The sequence below is a fragment of the Camelina sativa genome, chromosome 20 (assembly GCF_000633955.1).
Source record: "Camelina sativa cultivar DH55 chromosome 20, Cs, whole genome shotgun sequence".
Classification (NCBI taxonomy): domain Eukaryota; kingdom Viridiplantae; phylum Streptophyta; class Magnoliopsida; order Brassicales; family Brassicaceae; genus Camelina; species Camelina sativa.
Window position 1 is genome coordinate 13,321,922 of NC_025704.1, and position 16,586 is coordinate 13,338,507.

The window sequence follows — 16,586 nt, forward strand, 5'->3', positions numbered from 1 at the left end:
TCTTGTTGTGAAACACTTAGTGGACTCACTAGACCGGCCCATGTACTAAGCTATGGAGTTTCGGTCCATAGGCTTTACTCAGTCCATATACCTTAGGCCCATTAGCCAAGCCTTACTCGGCCATTAGGTCTTAGGTCGGTTTATGTAATCTACTATATATATGCATGTAATCCTTGGGAATTATCAATAAGAATCACAAGAGCTTTATCCCTAAACTCTACTTTCATAACACGTTATCAGCACGATAGCCTCTAGCCCTAAAAACCCTAGAGCCGCCGCCGATTCCAAAACCCTAAACCGCCTTTCTTCTTCTTCTTCGAGATTTATCCCCTTGCCTCGAAGAACTCTCGATGATAGTCCATATTCCTCGACGATAGTCCAAAACCCTCGACGATAATCCAAAACTCTCGGCGATTAATCCTTGTTCGTGATCCATCATCGTTCGCGATCCGGTTTCTGTTCGATGATCAAGTTTTGTTCGAGTTTCGGTCGAGGTTCGCGGTTCCTAGACGTATCCGGACGAGAGCGGTACGAAAATCCGGACGAGAGCAGTACGTGATCCGGACGAGAGCAGTACGTGATCCGGACGAGAGCAGTACGTGGTCCGAGGTTCATGATCAGAAATCAAAGGTATATCTGAGGTCTTTAGCTCCCAGATCAATTCCAGTCAGACCCTAATTGGTGAAAGGTAAACAAGATCAAAACTCTCTTAGAACCATAATCGAACTTGGACCTAAAACTATTGAACCCTAAAACATCCAAGTACACAATCAACAAATCTTAAGAGACCTAATCCTATAAAACTCTAAAACCGGTCATATAGGATTGTTAGATTGTTTGTGAATTGCACCAAAGATATATCAAGCTTAAATCCGGTTGATTGATTGCTTATTATTGCTTGATTGATTGATGCATAAGAACCTAGAACTAAACTGTTAATTTCGAATTTCATAAAGAGTATTATGAATCTGATTGTTCTAGGATATTTAAAATATGGAACTGCATGCATCTTTGAAATTAAATCGATTTGCATAAGAGTATTGTTAATCGAATTTGGCATAGAATTTTCCTGTAAATTTAGGTTGCATAAGAACCCTAAAATCAAATTAAAATCGGGATCCTAGAGAAAGTCTAGGTCTCTAAACGTTTTTGTTTAATTTCCTATTTAGAAAAGGAAAAGTTAAGAAAAAGGAAAATTTCTAGATTATCTAAGAAAAGGAAACTATTGCATGTTATTTAGTTTTCTTGTCTTGTGTGCATAGATTAAATCACGAAAATTATAAGCAAAGATAAGGCATGGTTCGATCTTAAATATCGCATGGCCTAAGGCATGGTTCGATCTCAAATATCGCATGTCCTAAGTTCGAAATTATGAGATAAAACACAAGACATATTAAGCCACGAAAATTGTAAGCAAAGATAAGGCATGGTTCGATCTTAAATATCGCATGGCCTAAGGCATGGTTCGATCTCAAATATCGCATGTCCTAAGTTCGAAATTATGAGATAAAACACAAGACATATTAAGCCACGAAAATTGTAAGCAAAGATAAGGCATGGTTCGATCTTAAATATCGCATGGCCTAAGGCATGGTTCGATCTCAAATATCGCATGTCCTAAGTTTGAAATTATGAGATAAAACACAAGACATATTAAGCCACGAAAATTGTAAGCAAAGATAAGGCATGGTTCGATCTTAAATATCGCATGGCCTAAGGCATGGTTCGATCTCAAATATCGCATGTCCTAAGTTTGAAATTATGAGATAAAACACAAGACATATTAAGCCACGAAAATTGTAAGCAAAGATAAGGCATGGTTCGATCTTAAATATCGCATGGCCTAAGTTCGAAATTATGAGATAAAACACCAAAGCCGAAAATTATAAGAAAAGGCAAGGCATGTTTTAACATGGCCTATGAACAAATTAAAGGCATGGTAACGGGGGCAAATCCGCATGACCTATTTGCATGGTAACGGGAGCTAATACCGCATGCTAATGATATGATGCATGTCATATATTTTAAAGGACCTATGTGAGTATATTGTTGATTATAATGATTGCACTAAGAAAATATAGACATCAAACAATTATCTTGCTGAGAGAATAGAAAACCAGTACCTCACAATAGATTACCCTATTGACCTTTGGACAGAGCTTAAAAGCAAATATAGGACACCACAAGATGGTGCTCCTACCAAAGGCTCAATTCGATTAGAAAACCTAAGGAACCAGGACTTCAAGTCCCTGGATGAGTATAACTCAGAGCTTTTAAAGATTGTCTCAATCCTAAGGTTGTGTGGTACTAGGGTCATTGAGAAGGAATTGTTGGAGAAGACATTCTCAACATTTCATTGTGCTCCAGCAGCAATATCGCGAGAAAGGTTTTTAAACCTACGCAGACCTAAAACTCTTGTTTAATGCTAGATGAGCAAAACAATGAGATATTATTGATGAAAAGTGCAATGAAGCCCACAAGGTTTATATGACTAAGAAAAATCCTCAAGAGCCTATAGAGCCAAAAGAGACCAATGAGTCTAACTATGTCCGTAGGGACAAGAGTGGCCGTGGCCGAGGAAGAAGTGGACATGGTGGTCCTGGTCGTGGGACTTACCAAAGGCATAATTATGATGGTCAAGGCCGTAGAAACCGATTAGGCTTCGGCCGTGGTCGGGGGGAAAGGCCGCGGGTCATTTCAAACCGCAACATAAGACCAAGTCCACTTGTCATAGATATGGTATGGAGAACCATTGGATAAAGACATGCATGACTCCTAAACATCTAATTAATCTCTATCAAGAGAATTTGAAAAGAATCCAGAAACTAATTTTGGTGCATCTCGATGGTAAAGGAAATTTGGCCATGAGAATGATGACCAATTAAATTATGAGATTTCTGGTTGCCTAAATATAGCTTTGGTTTAATTTCTATGTTTATTGGATTATTATTGTGGTTTAAATTCTTGTCCATTATTGGAAATGGCTAAGGACAAGAAAATAAGTGTGGTGGATAGTGGATTAAGCCACACAACTTTAAGAATGCCAATATTAGCAAAGATAAGCGGGTATAGCAAGCCTAAGTGAAGGCTACGGCCAGGCTCACGTGTTGTTGCCTAAGGAAACACACATTGAATTGAGTGATGCCTTATATTCACCCAGCTCCAAGAGAAACTTGTTGAGCTCTAAAGATATAAGATTAAATGGTTATCATGTGGAAACCAAGGGTGAAGGGACTAGAGAATTCCTATACATTACAGAAAATGTAAAAGGACAAAAGAAGATCCTATAGACTATACCTACACTAGCCTCTGGTTTATACCATGCTAAGATTAATATGATAGAGGCTAAATTGGCAAAGCACAGAATGATAAATGAACAAGATGTTCAATAATTCACTTTATGGCATGACTGGATTGGCCATCCAGGTCCTAACATGATGCGTAAGCCGATGGGCACACTCCTAAGAGAGAAGAGTTATCCCTAAGAATCTCACGTGTGTAGCATGTACACAAGGGAAACTCATTATAAGGCTATAACCAGCAAATAAAGAGATTATCCACTTAAGACTATAAGTCTAGACAGTGCTGGTGAGCATATATCCCAAGCGTTTAATAATAGTGGTATGTCCATGGGGGGAAGTGTGGACCACCCTGTGGCACATGAACATACAGAGAGTGGATTAGATGAATCCCTTATTAAACGTATTGCTTGACCATTACTAATGAGGTCGAAGCTTCCAGTGTCGGCTTGGGGACACACGGTATTACATGCAGTAGAGCTTATACGCATCAGGCCATCTAGTGAGAATAAATATTCCCAATTATTAACGGGTCATGAGCCAGACATATCCCATCTAAAGACATTCGGGTGTGCCGTTTATGTATCGAATGCATCATCACAAGAGAATAAAGATGGGACCTCAGAGGAGGATGGGAATATATGATGGATATGATTCTCCCACCATTGCTAAGTATCTTGAGCCAACTATGGGTGATTTATATATGGCCAGATACACGGATTGTCACTTTGTTGAATCCGAGTTCCCTATGTTGGGTGGAGAGAAATGCAGAGAAAGACAAGCTGGTCAAGGAAAATATTATGGAATCAAACATCCTTAAATTGGCAAGATCCTCGGACTCTAGCATGAGATGCAGAGGTCCAAAGAATTATATATATGCGAAAGCTAGCTAATAAAATTCCAGATTCCTTTTGACCCAAAGAGAATAAGAAAATCGTACATACTAGCTTGTAATGCACCAGTACGTATTGATGTTTAGAAGGAACACAATAATCAAGTTGCTACAGAGTCTAGAACCCGTTTGAAAAGAGGTAGACCAGTAGGTTCCAAAGATAAGAACCCACGGAAATCTAAAGGTGCAAAATAGACCGAGGTTAAGGGAATTACAGAAAATATAGACATGGCCGCGGCAAATCCTAAGGTACCAAATTGAGGTTTGGGACGCTGAACCTCAAGGACCTGAAGGTATTGATAATAATGAGATCTCAATAAGTTATATCATGTCTAGAATAAAATGGAACCGCAAAGATGATGTCGACATCAATGAAATAATTGCATGCAAGGTAGCACTTGAGATAAATGAGGATCTAGAGCTCACGTCTATTTTAGAGTATACTCAAAGCAAAGATTGGAAAAGGCTATTGACGTGGAGCTTAACTCTTAGAAGAAGAGTAATGTGTTTTGGTCCGACCTTAAGGACAACACTTGATATAAAGCCAGTTGGACATAAGTTGGTCTTTGTAAGAAAGAGAAATGAGAGTAATGAAAGCGTGAGATAAAGCACGGCTTAAAGCACAAGGATTCTCTCAAAGACCAGGAATAGATTATGAGGAGAATTACTCCCTGTGATGGATGCAACGACTTTAATAAGTCTGGCTATAAGAGAAAAACTGTAATTTGTGGTTAATGGATGTTAAAACCACATACTTACATGGTCCACTGAAAAATGAAAGATTACCAGAGGGTATAGAGCTCGATTATAAGAGTGGTTCTCGAGAACAATACTGCATAAGGCTAGACAAATCGCTTTATGGACTGAAACAGAGTGGTCGAATGTGGTATAATAGACTTAGCGAATTTTGGCAAAGAAAGGCTATAGTCATGACCCCATCAGTCCATGTATATTTATAAAGAAGTTTGCAAACAAAGGATTTGTGATAATAGCAGTCTATTTGGATGATTTGAACATCCTTGGAACCTCTGGGGAAATCGCCCAAACTGTAGAATATCTCAAAAGAGAGTTTGAGATGAAAGACCTAGGCAATACAAAATTCTGTTTGGGATTGCAGCTTGAGTACAGAAGCAATGGTATCCTTGTGCACTAGATGGCATATACAGAAAGGTACTCAAGAGTTTTAATAAGGACTAAGCTCACCCATTGACTAGCCCAATGGTTGTTAGGAGTATTGACTTGGATAAAGATCCATTTGTCCAAAGAAGGACAATAAGGAAGTTCTCAGTCCTAAATGCCATAGCTCAGTGCTATAGGAGAGTTAATGTCTTGGCTAGCCACACTAGACCAGAGATAAGTTTTGCCGTGAACCTCCTAGCAAGAATTAGTTCTTGACAAACCCAAAGGCACTAGAGTGAAATTAAGTATTTATTATGTTATGTTACCTACGGAGGAACATTTAATTTTGGGTTTATATTTTACTAACTATAACGAAGAAGGTTTTAGTTGGTTTTAGCTGATGCAGGTTATAGCAAAGAAAGTTTAAGTATGTATGGTTGAGATTGAAGACTCAACATGTCAGGACGGATTGTAGTATAGTCAAAGACAGCAAAGAAGCAACCGTAATTTATCAAGATAACACAGCCTGCATCGCACAAGGAAGGTTACATCAAGGGAGATCGGACGAAGCACATATCACCAAAGTCTTCTCTACACATGAACTACAAAAGGCCGGAGAAGTTCAGATAGTGCAAGTTCAGTCAAGTGACAACTCAGCCGATCCCTTCACCAAATCGCTACCGACAACAACTTTCAAGAAGCTCACGCACCAGATTGGAATGCGGAGACTTAGGGACTTGGAGTGATGTTTGGAACAGGGGGAGCAATGTGTGCTGTACTCTTTTTCCTTCACCAAGGTTTTGTCCCAATGGGTTTTCCTGGTAAGGTTTTAATGAGGCAGCATCCCCTAAGCACATTGCAGCGATCCCATCCAACATCGGCACGGTCGTTCGTCCAAGGGGGAGTGTTGTGAAACACTTAGTGGACTCACTAGACCGGCCCATGTACTAAGCTATGGAGTCTCGGTCCATAGGCTTTACTCAGTCCATATAGCTTAGGCCCATTAGCCAAACCTTACTCGGCCATTAGGTCTTAGGTCGGTTTATGTAATCTACTATATATATGCATGTAATCCTTGGGAATTATCAATAAGAATCACAAGAGCTTTATCCCTAAACTCTACTTTCATAACAAATCTCTATTTGTCTTCCTCAGTTTTTTTCTATAGAAATTATGATGTTATTAATAAAATTATATTAAATTTTAATTAATGAATATGGAGTATATAATTTTTATTGAATTAAAATGAATATTAAGTCTTTTATTTGAATCAGAATAGAAGTATAGAACACATACTATATTTTCTTTAATCATATAAGGCCTCGAAAAATGTTAGAAACGGCTTAAATGGGTCTCTATGGGCCTTAACGTTGAGTCCACTTAACGGGCCACACTTTGTTCGTCGTCTCCAAGCTTTTGACAAAAAAATAGAGTTTCAGCGATTTCGCAGATTCGAAGACGCGACTGTGAAAGAGAGAGAATGGCGTCAACATCATCGAGAGGAGAGATGGAGAAGATGGGAATCGATCAGCTGAAAGCTTTGAAGGAACAAGCGGATCTGGAAGTGAATCTTCTTCAGGACAGTCTCAACAACATCCGTACAGCCACCGTTCGTCTCGATTCCGCCGCCGCCGCTCTCAACGATCTGTCTCTTCGACCTCAAGGTTTTTCTAATTTCGCATCTACTTCTTCTTTCAGTTTTGATATTTTTCTTTCAGAGTTGGATGATTTTGAAATTAAAAAAAAATTGAAAAATGGGTAGGTAAGAAGATGCTTGTACCACTCACTGCTTCACTCTACGTGCCTGGGACACTTGATGAAGCTGATAAGGTTCTAGTTGATATTGGCACTGGTTACTTCATTGAGGTAATGCAATCACAATAAGAATTTGATTATTCAATTAAGCTCGTTCCTAGTGTAGCACCTCAAGTGTTTTTGCTTTTACATTTTTGTAGAAAACTATGGATGATGGAAAAGACTATTGTCAGAGGAAGATCAACTTGCTCAAATCCAACTTTGACCAACTTTTTGAGGTAAATATCACTCTCTTGGCAACTTTGAAATGCTTGATTTGGTGCTTAGATTGATCCTAAGGTGGGAAATAGAGAAAAAAAGGCCTACACTTCACTCTCATACGGCTTATAGAGTATGCCTTAGAAGTTAGAACTGTACTTTTTACAAAAGAATGCCACTGTTCTCATTAACCTTTACAAAGTTGTGAAATGAGTAAAATATAGAATGGAGTCTGATTCTATTACGAGGGGTTAGGCTCTTACTTGAATCTTTCAGTGACTGATCCGTTGTAGATAATAGTTGAGGGCTGTAAGTTTTATGGCTGCTAAGGAATGCAGTAAACATAATCATGAAGCCCTTTGGTTGGTGATTGGTCCTTTCCTTCACATTGTCAAGCACCCCGTAGAGCCATACATGCATATATAATATACACTAAGTAGAGTCTTTACTTAACTCCGCATTTAAACCGCTGTTCCTGTATTTGTTAGTAGTTCGAGTATCGTTTCAGTATAAATCAGAATCCAATGCTATGATCTCTCCTTTTTATTTGCTTCAGTATTGTTCACATCAATCATCTTGCGTCACTGCCAAATTGTTCAATTCTATTTTATTGGAGAACCTATATTTACATCTATTAAATTTACTCAAGATTTTACTTGTTAACTTCAAGAATGATGTTCATTCAATGCAGGTCGCAGCCAAAAAGAAAAGTGTGGCAGATGAAGCCGGGATGGTCTTGCAGGCCAAAGTTAAACAGTTATCAGCTGCAACCACGTCGTGAAATTTCTTCTTCTCTAGTTCGTTTACTATTGACACCTATCTTGAAATTGCTAATGTTTTTGTCCAATCAGTTATGTTATGATTTTTATGATCTCAATCGGTTTGTGTTTTATTTGCTAGAAGAAACTGTGCTGTAATTTTGAGAAAACAGTAGTAGATTGAGAAAAGTGTTACTTATTTCTCATAATCCGAGAGAAAAGGGACAAAAAAACCATCATGATGTCATTGTTGGGGAAGAAAGAAACAACTGAATCAGTGAAACTAAATACAACTTTGTTTTGTCGTCGTTTTGAGAAAAGAACCCTGATCGCATAATGCTTATCTTTCGAAAAGCTCTTCCTCCATTACCCGAAGATTTCACAGAAACATTAAGGTTCAAATTACTCAATTAGTTTACTTTGTATGCATCAATTATAGACATTTAACATTCAATGTGATCTATTGCATAAAACCCCCTTAATATAGTTAGTTTGATCAAACTCAAATTTAAGACTCAGAAAGAAAAAAAAAAAAGTAGAAGAAGCCAAAGACTATGTTAGAAACTTTACTTGAGAGAAAAATACATTCATACAATTGGCAAAACATACAATTCAAAGGATGATACAAAAATTCATAACAAACCCTAAATATATCTAAATCGGCCACAAGCTAAGAAGAGACTTTTTGCTTGCTAACAGAGTTAAACTCATCATAATCTAACTTCGTAATCAATCATACATAATAGAAAATAATAAACGGTTGACCTATTCAAAGACTTCAATGGTAAAAAGAAGAGAACATCAATGATGGATCTTCTGCAAAAGAAGAGAACATCAATGATGGATCTTCTGCAAAAGAAAAAGACGACGGATTCCACTCGGCAAACAACTGATCATCAAAGTGGACAAGTGGTGTCTGCATCATCAGAGGAGGAAGTTGTTGAGTCGATGAAGGCGTCGATAGGTATTGCTCTGTTTTTGACACACCACCGCTCATCAATGTTGTGAAGAAGCCGGCGGAAGACACCAAAGGGTTCTGATCGGGTTGTTCTGTCTGGTTCTGTAACACCCGAAGATGCTGATCTTGTAACACCCGTAGATTACTCTCTAAGGAAGCCTCCATCTCCAAAAGTTTCTCAGAGAATCTCTTGTCATTGATATCTAAAGATGTCTTCTTGTCGGTCTTCTTATTCAGAAACTGAGAAAGGTTTGTGCTTTTCTTGCGTCTCTCGCTATCGTTGAGTTTGCTGTATCTCTCTGCCATGTCTCGAACCTTGGATTGATCTTCCGGCCATGTCCCGACGAGTTCTCCGTCACGGTTGTAGTATATCACACAGAGTTCGACATCACAAAGGATCGAGAGCTCGGAGGCTTTCTTAAACATGGTCTTTTCTCTCAAAGCAAGATTTGTTGTCTTCTTTGATACGGAAGAGAGCGAGGGCTTGAAACACTTGCGGTTCCTCACCGACAACATTGAAGAAGAAGAAGAAGAAGAAACCATTGTTGTACGTTGTTTTGTTTGTTTACTGCAGAGAGAAGAAAAAAGTAGAAGAAGAAGCTTTTTAGTTTCTTTTGATGAGAATTAGGGTAAACACACACACACAACTTCAGAGGGTAATTTATTTATGTAGAAAATTCGATTTTCCATATTTCTCTTCATTAAATGATATAATGATATATGCGTTTACTAATTTTCCTTTTTTCGTTTATATATCAGTAATTGTAATTTTCCTCTTTTCCGTTTGTTGTCACAATCTGGATTGGATTCGATTTCCGTTAAAATCAATCTAACCGTTGTAGTAAGATCTTTCACAAGCTTTTTTTTTTGCAGATCAATCTAACCGTTATCACTGTATCTATATAATCAATCACAATCACTAACATCTTTCAAGCTTTTTTTTGCAGATATAAAAGTCACTATATCTTCCATTATTTCTCTTCATTAATTAATGATATAATGATATATACGCGTTTTGTTGTCACCATGCAATCTGGATTGGATTCGATTTCCTTTATTCTATAGTCAATCTAACCGTTGTAGTATTTATATATATCAGTGTATCTATCTATATATAATCAATCACAATCACTAAGTACTTATTAATTTAGATCCTATATTAACTTTTGTCAGGCTCATCAAACTCAAAATCATTCTTACGGTCTACTAGCTTCCCTCTTTGAAAGAAACTTAAGGATTTAATTAGAGAGAGAGAGAGGAATGCTCGTAAGGAATGCTCTCTACCATCAGAACCAATGATAACAAATTCTGCAGCTTCCCCAAACGGAATTGTTACCTAGAGAGAAGGATTTAATTAATTAGTTCAAACTACTCAAAAGAAAATTTCATTAAAATAAACTTTTAAGTACTCTTTCAACATGCAAAGCTATCTATGAACTCCAGATAAGCCCATAACCGGATAACTTACCTCAGTAAGAAATGCTTAAACAGAAGCTGAATAAAACAGACAATAGCTATAATATATTATCAGTCAATAACTTCCTATCCAAGTTTTATGTTCTCTGGTTCTCCACTCCACATAAATTCTAGACAACAAGTGCTTGTGCTTCCTTACCCATATATGAAGCTCAAAATTATGTCAATCGAGCTCCGTTATCGTAGTTCCACGATAGATCTTGTACAAGAAATATTCTTTACATTATATCGTAGTTCCTGATTTTCAAGGGATGTTGTGATTTTGAAACATTTCCAGGGAAGAATGATGTAGCCCACTTTTGAAGTCAAGTCTAATACAATGCAACAAACAAAACCTCTCAAACTAGTAGGCTACAGTATACAGTTTTAAAGTAAAAAAATTAGGAGTTAGAGATGATACAAACTTACAACTGAATGACAAAACAAGAAAGGTAAGATTCCAATACAAGTTATATAACAAAGGATAAAAGATAGCAAGAGACAGCACTTTAGATTTCGGATCTGACCTTCACATTGCTAACAATAGCCTGAGCATCAGAAACCTGTGGTTGCAGAGAATACTCCGATAAAAGAGGTAACAAGTATGATACCATACAAATGCAGATCTCTCTTTCTGTGTAGCCTGGAAAGAAACGAAAAAGGCAGTTTGATTCTGCCGGTAAACAGTCATGATTCAGCCTTCATGAAGTTAAAGGAAATGAACAGCTGGGCAGATGAGAGCTTGATAAGGGATGTTTTGTTTATCCACTGAAGATAATTTTGAGATGGCTTTAGCATTTTTGGAAGGGATGGTTCCTGCTGGTAACAATAAGGAAGCAGAGGTGCTTATCTTTTCTTAAAACGCATAAACAGGGGTTAGGCTGTACTTTTTACAAAGGGCTATGATCTACTTAGTGTATATTATATATGCATGTATGGGCTCTACGGGGTGCTTGACAATGTGCAGGAAAGGAGGACCAATCAAACGGCTATGATCTCTCCTTTTTATTTGCTTCAGTCTTGCGTCACATCAATCTTGCATCAGTGCCAAATTGTTTCAGTACTCTTTTATTTGAGAACCTATGTTTACATCTACTAGGAAAGCGACCCGTGCGTTGCCGCACAGGGAGGTGAAATTTAACATTTGTAATTTATCCTAAATTCTTTCTTTTCTCAATCAATTTGATCGTTTTCACTTCTTGCTATTGCTTTCTGCTGATTAAAAAGCCAAAGATTCATTTCAATGTTATTATATTTTATGTTGTCACATACAAAAGTTAGCCTTTTTTAAAGCTTGATTTACTATGAACATTACTTTTAACCATATATAAAATTGCACTTATGTTTGTCTTCGACGATATGGTGCTATATATTGGTATCCTTTCTTAATTCGCTATTAGAAATTGTCTTTGTTGTTGATCATTATCAATCGAAATACATACGAGGCTGCTTCTCTCTTGGTTTATTTACTATATCGAGAAAGTACTAAATGCCACTTGTCGAAGGAAGGTCGAAGATTGGGATCGGAGTAGATGGCTGGATTGAGTTTCGTTTCCCCTTCACTTTGATACGCGATTTCTCTTTCCATAGATTACTGATTCACAAATCACAATCAATATTCCGATGCTGTAAGCAAGTGGAGTTTGTATACAAATGATTTACTATGAACATTACTTTTAACCATATATGAAATTTCACTTATGCTTGTGGATGTTTTTTCTCTCACTTTTAGATATGTACAAAACCGAGTTTTATATGACCGACCAATCAAACCTAATTGGTTAGTATAGAGTAACTCACATTCTTCAGCTACAACTTTTGGAGATATATATTTGGCTGTAATGCTTTCCACAGTTCCATGCATGTTGGTCTCACGTTTTCCCTCAAAAGACCTCTTCTTTCCTCCCTTTTAATGGGTTAATCTTGATTGCTTTATTTCCTACTAACACATTTGATACATGGATTTGTAATATTTGCTTCAAATCACATATTCCTCTTTGGAAAAGAAAAAAAATCAAGATGTAACAGACTAAGAATGCATATAGACAAAAACTTGTAAACTCATTAGCTATTCAATCAAAGCAATTCAATTAAACTACAAAAGTTTAGAAAATTAATAAAATATAGAACAGAGGATTTTATGTTGGTCTCTCCCAATCCATCCTATTCCACCATGTCGGCTGCGCTCCATCAAGGCTGCATCCTCTTTTATTTGATTTCCCACTTATGTCTATGAATCGGTACCATCATGTTCTTCAATAAACGACAGCGAAAACGAAGTCGATGTGGTGAAACAGGTGATAATAATATCTCACCTTTTGATGTTCTCTTCTTTAGGTTAAACACTAATTTTATAAATTTCTTGCATTTTTTTTTTTTGCATTCCAGATCACTCTAAAAGTGACTGTTATACATTATGTTTTTAAAAAGTTGTATATACAGATTAGAAAGTCATCAAAGACTAAATAAGTTACCTTTAGTAGATCTTTTCTTTCTAACTTGACTTGTCATTTGGTCGTGCTTACGCTTTCTAGAATTTGATTTTGTGTTGTCACAAGTATGTCTGGCTTTTTCTTCGGCACTCTCTATTTCCATGCTCATTTGTAATATTTCTATATATTATCAAAATGTTTGATACCCAGAAAGTATAAGAAATTATAATTCAACTAAAATTTTAAAAAACTTTATTTACAAAAAATGTAAACTAACCTGGATCATGAACATCTAATGGAAAAAAAATTAACATTTATACCATGTTTGTTAGAAAAAAATAGGTTAAAATAAGAACATATATAAAATTATAATTATACCATGTTTGTTAAAAAAATTTGGCTTATCCGTAGCTCCAGCATCACTGCATATCATCATGCCTCTCGTATCTTGGTATTGGTTTTTCCAAAAAGTCAAAAAATAAAATCTGCACATTGAGAATCAAAAACATTAGCCATGCAAAAAATATGGCACACGTACTTAATAACATTAGCCATGCAAAAACATAAAAACCGGAAAGGCTAAAAATTTTGAAGAGACTAAAAGTTAACAAAAATAAGATTAATGTATGAACTTAATAGTGTCGACTAACAGTAATAATAATCTAACCGAGAAACACTACAGGTCATTCGCAGCAAAAATATTAAATTACCTTGAATTAGAGATTGATGCTTGAAAGTTAAAAAAATACTTCAATAATACAATTCTTTAGTACTCAGAATTTTTTTTTTCGAAACTTGTTTATGTAGTCAAGAAAAGTTTATATATAATAAACAAAGAGGTGTAAGACATAGAGGTGTGAAATGTAAAGGTGTAAAAATTAATAGATGTGAAACATGGAGGTACAACAAAGAGGTGTAACACATAGAGGTGTGAAATTAAAAGGTGTAAAAATTAATGGATGTGATTTTTGAAACCAGAAGGTACAACAAAGTGATGGAAAGACTAAGAGGTGTGATTTTAAAGGTGTAAAAATTAATGGATGTGATTTTTGAAACCAGGAGGTACAACAAAGAGATGCAAAGACTAAGAGGTATGATTTAAAAGGTGTAAAAATTAATGGATGTGATTTTTGAAACCAGGAGGTACAACAAAGAGATGCAAAGACTAAGAGGTGTGACTTTTGAAAGAGGGGGGTGCGACGAAAAGACAGGATTAATAATTTTAAACCGTTGGATTAAAACTGGAACTAATCTCATCTGTTGGATTAAAAATTGACACAAAAAGTGAGTTTGCTATTATATATAGATAGCTTACCCGAGACTTTAGTTGTTAACTTCAAGAATATTGTTCATTTAATGCAGGTCGCAGCTAAAAAGAAAAGCGTGGCAGATGAAGCCGGGATGGTCTTGCAGGCCAAAGTTAAACAGTTTTCAGTTGCAACCACGTCATGAAAATTCTTCTTCTCTAGTTCTTTTACTATTGACACCTTTCCTGATATTGCTAATGTTTTTGTCCAATCAGTTATGTTATGATTTTTATTATCCCAGTCGGTTTGTGTTTTATGTGCTAGAAGAACCTGTGCTGTAATTTTGAGAAAACAGTAGTGAATTGAGGAAAAAGTGTTGCTAGTTATTTCTCAATAAACCGAGAGAAAAGGGACAAAAAAAACCATGATGGAAGAAAGAAACAACTGAATCAGTGAAACTAAATACAACTTTGTTTTGTCGTTTTAAGAAAAGAACCCTCCTCTGGGTATTGCTCTTCGAGTTTATCATCTGTGATCAGCACCAATTGCTTCATGGATTGACTTGAAGCCATCCCTTTCTAAGCAACTCACGAGTTCCTCCTATTGCAACATAAAGACATGAATATTAGTATCAATCTGCCTCGACATGAACAGTTGGTTGTGCTTACAACAAAGAGAGATGTTTTTGACACCAAAAGCTTCAGAATTTGGTCTAATTAACATTGTGAAAGTGGCTTTAAGAATTTCTCTATGCTTATAAAACTATCCTGGATGAAAAAAAAGATCGGTCTTTATGGGAAAGGAATACCTTTATTTGTGGGATGAGGGCAGGTCCTCCATACGCGAATCCAGTGTACAGCTGAACAAGAGTAGCTCCGGCTCTTATTTTCTTGTAAGCATCTTCACCACTGAAAACACAAACAATTCATCTTAAATCATTTCTTTTGTTCTCACAACTATAGCATCTGAGGTATGTTCCAAGAGTTTACCTACTAACCCCGCCGCAGCCTATCAATGGAATCTTTCCCTAAGGAAGTAACCATGAAAATATCCAAAAAACCCAAATCAGAAAAAAAATTTTCATTCCTCAGGCAATTAGTGGATCGTCTTTTTTTAGGCTAAAAACTTACTCTTGTCAAAGTGTACATCTCTCTCAACATGTTGGTGGAGAGAGCAAAGAGAGGTTTCCCGCTCAAACCACCTGCTTCTGTTGCCACAGGGTTGTTGGTTACAGGATCTGGCCTTGAGACTGTTGTATTTGATATGATCTACAGGAGAAGCAAAGATACATCATCACCATCACCAAAAGCATTCTGATTTGCAGCATACTGTGACTTGAAATATAAAAAAACAAACTTTTGGTCGCTTTTGCTACACTACGTTAAACATGTTGGAAGCTTCATTAATTGACACTGATGAGACGGAAGTTAGTTCATGTAACAAGATAACTTACCAGCCCATCCAAGTGGAGAGCAAGAGCCACCTACACAAACCAATACAATGTAGTTAGAGCCATTTACTTAGAAACTATATAATGTGTTTTGTTTTAGTAAAACGTACCGCTGCAATGTCTTCAAGCTCTCCTCTGGACAGATCAGGAGCAATCTTTACAAGAAGAGGAGGAGGACCTTCATCACCCCATTGCATCTCATCTCGAGCAGCTTGAACCTTCTTAACAAGGTCCTTCAACTGTTTTCTTCCCTGAAGCATGCGCAGCCCTGCAGTGTTGGGTGATGAAACATTGATCACCTGAAGAGAAATGGAAATTAGGAACAACGAATTCTATGGTAGATTAGATCAAAATGAATGCTCGATATATCACAATACGAAGTTTGTACCAAGTAATCCGCATACTGTGATAAGTTATGAACTCCTTGGACATAGTCAGCAGCAGCATCCTCACTTGTCTTGTTCTTTCCAAGGTTGACACCAAGAATACCAGGTCCAGATTTGCCCCCAGGTTTCACTTCTTCGCCTGGAGATGACGAAGTGCCTGATGTTTCCGCCAACATTCTTTTACCATGTTGAGCACCCAACCTCTTTGCAACAACAACAATCCCTTCGCTGTTAAATCCACACCTATTGATAATTGCTCTGGAGGGGCGATAACACAAGTCTTTTAGTTGGAACTCTTGCTTCTTCCATCATTAAAGGTAAGTAAACAAGAAGGGATTAGAGACTCTCACCCATCTTCGCTTAATCTGAAGATGCGGGGTTTCGGGTTGCCTTCTTGTGGAACAGGAGTAACAGACCCTACCTCAACAAAACCAAATCCCATTCCTAGCAACCCCTCGGTAGCCTCAGCGTTTTTGTCAAATCCAGCAGCAAGACCAATTGGGTTTGAGAATTTTCTTCCCCAAACTTCAAGTCCCAAGATTGCTGGATCAGGCCTCTTTTCTCTAGGTACCCACCC

General features: G+C 37.1%; 3 protein-coding genes across 3 annotated transcripts in view; 1 reads left to right on the forward strand and 2 right to left on the reverse strand.

Annotated features, from left to right (window-relative positions):
- Positions 6,728-8,317, forward strand: LOC104770683 (probable prefoldin subunit 5). The gene is made up of 4 exons (XM_010495146.2): positions 6,728-6,974; positions 7,073-7,176; positions 7,266-7,343; positions 8,015-8,317. The coding sequence occupies exons 1-4, from the start codon at positions 6,791-6,793 to the stop codon at positions 8,102-8,104; spliced, it is 456 nt and encodes a 151-aa protein (XP_010493448.1). The 5' UTR covers positions 6,728-6,790; the 3' UTR covers positions 8,105-8,317.
- On the reverse strand, positions 8,662-9,627 carry LOC104770684 (agamous-like MADS-box protein AGL53). Its single transcript, XM_010495147.2, has one exon. It carries the CDS (start codon positions 9,580-9,582, stop codon positions 8,860-8,862), a length of 723 nt encoding a protein of 240 aa, XP_010493449.1. The 5' UTR covers positions 9,583-9,627; the 3' UTR covers positions 8,662-8,859.
- LOC104770685 (dihydroorotate dehydrogenase (quinone), mitochondrial) overlaps positions 14,515-16,586 on the reverse strand; it is a 4,199-nt gene continuing 2,127 nt past the window's right edge. Inside the window, exons 4-11 of the mRNA XM_010495148.2 lie at positions 16,360-16,430; positions 16,012-16,267; positions 15,734-15,922; positions 15,627-15,656; positions 15,304-15,441; positions 15,163-15,200; positions 14,982-15,081; positions 14,515-14,773 (exon numbers count right to left, since the gene is read on the reverse strand). Coding sequence (XP_010493450.1) covers positions 14,699-14,773; positions 14,982-15,081; positions 15,163-15,200; positions 15,304-15,441; positions 15,627-15,656; positions 15,734-15,922; positions 16,012-16,267; positions 16,360-16,430 — 897 coding nt within the window. The 3' untranslated portion in view covers positions 14,515-14,698. The remainder of the gene's footprint in view (positions 14,774-14,981; positions 15,082-15,162; positions 15,201-15,303; positions 15,442-15,626; positions 15,657-15,733; positions 15,923-16,011; positions 16,268-16,359; positions 16,431-16,586) is intronic.

What these genes read in the sequence shown, in the direction of transcription:
- LOC104770684 (XM_010495147.2), bottom strand. Translation starts at nt 9,582, where the DNA reads ATGGTTTCTTCTTCTTCTTCTTCTTCAATGTTGTCGGTGAGGAACCGC.
- LOC104770683 (XM_010495146.2), top strand. Translation starts at nt 6,791, where the DNA reads ATGGCGTCAACATCATCGAGAGGAGAGATGGAGAAGATGGGAATCGAT. An exon ending in GCACTGGTTACTTCATTGAG is followed by an intron (nt 7,177 to 7,265) that starts GTAATGCAATCA and finishes ACATTTTTGTAG; the next exon opens with AAAACTATGGATGATGGAAA. An exon ending in ACTTTGACCAACTTTTTGAG is followed by an intron (nt 7,344 to 8,014) that starts GTAAATATCACT and finishes CATTCAATGCAG; the next exon opens with GTCGCAGCCAAAAAGAAAAG.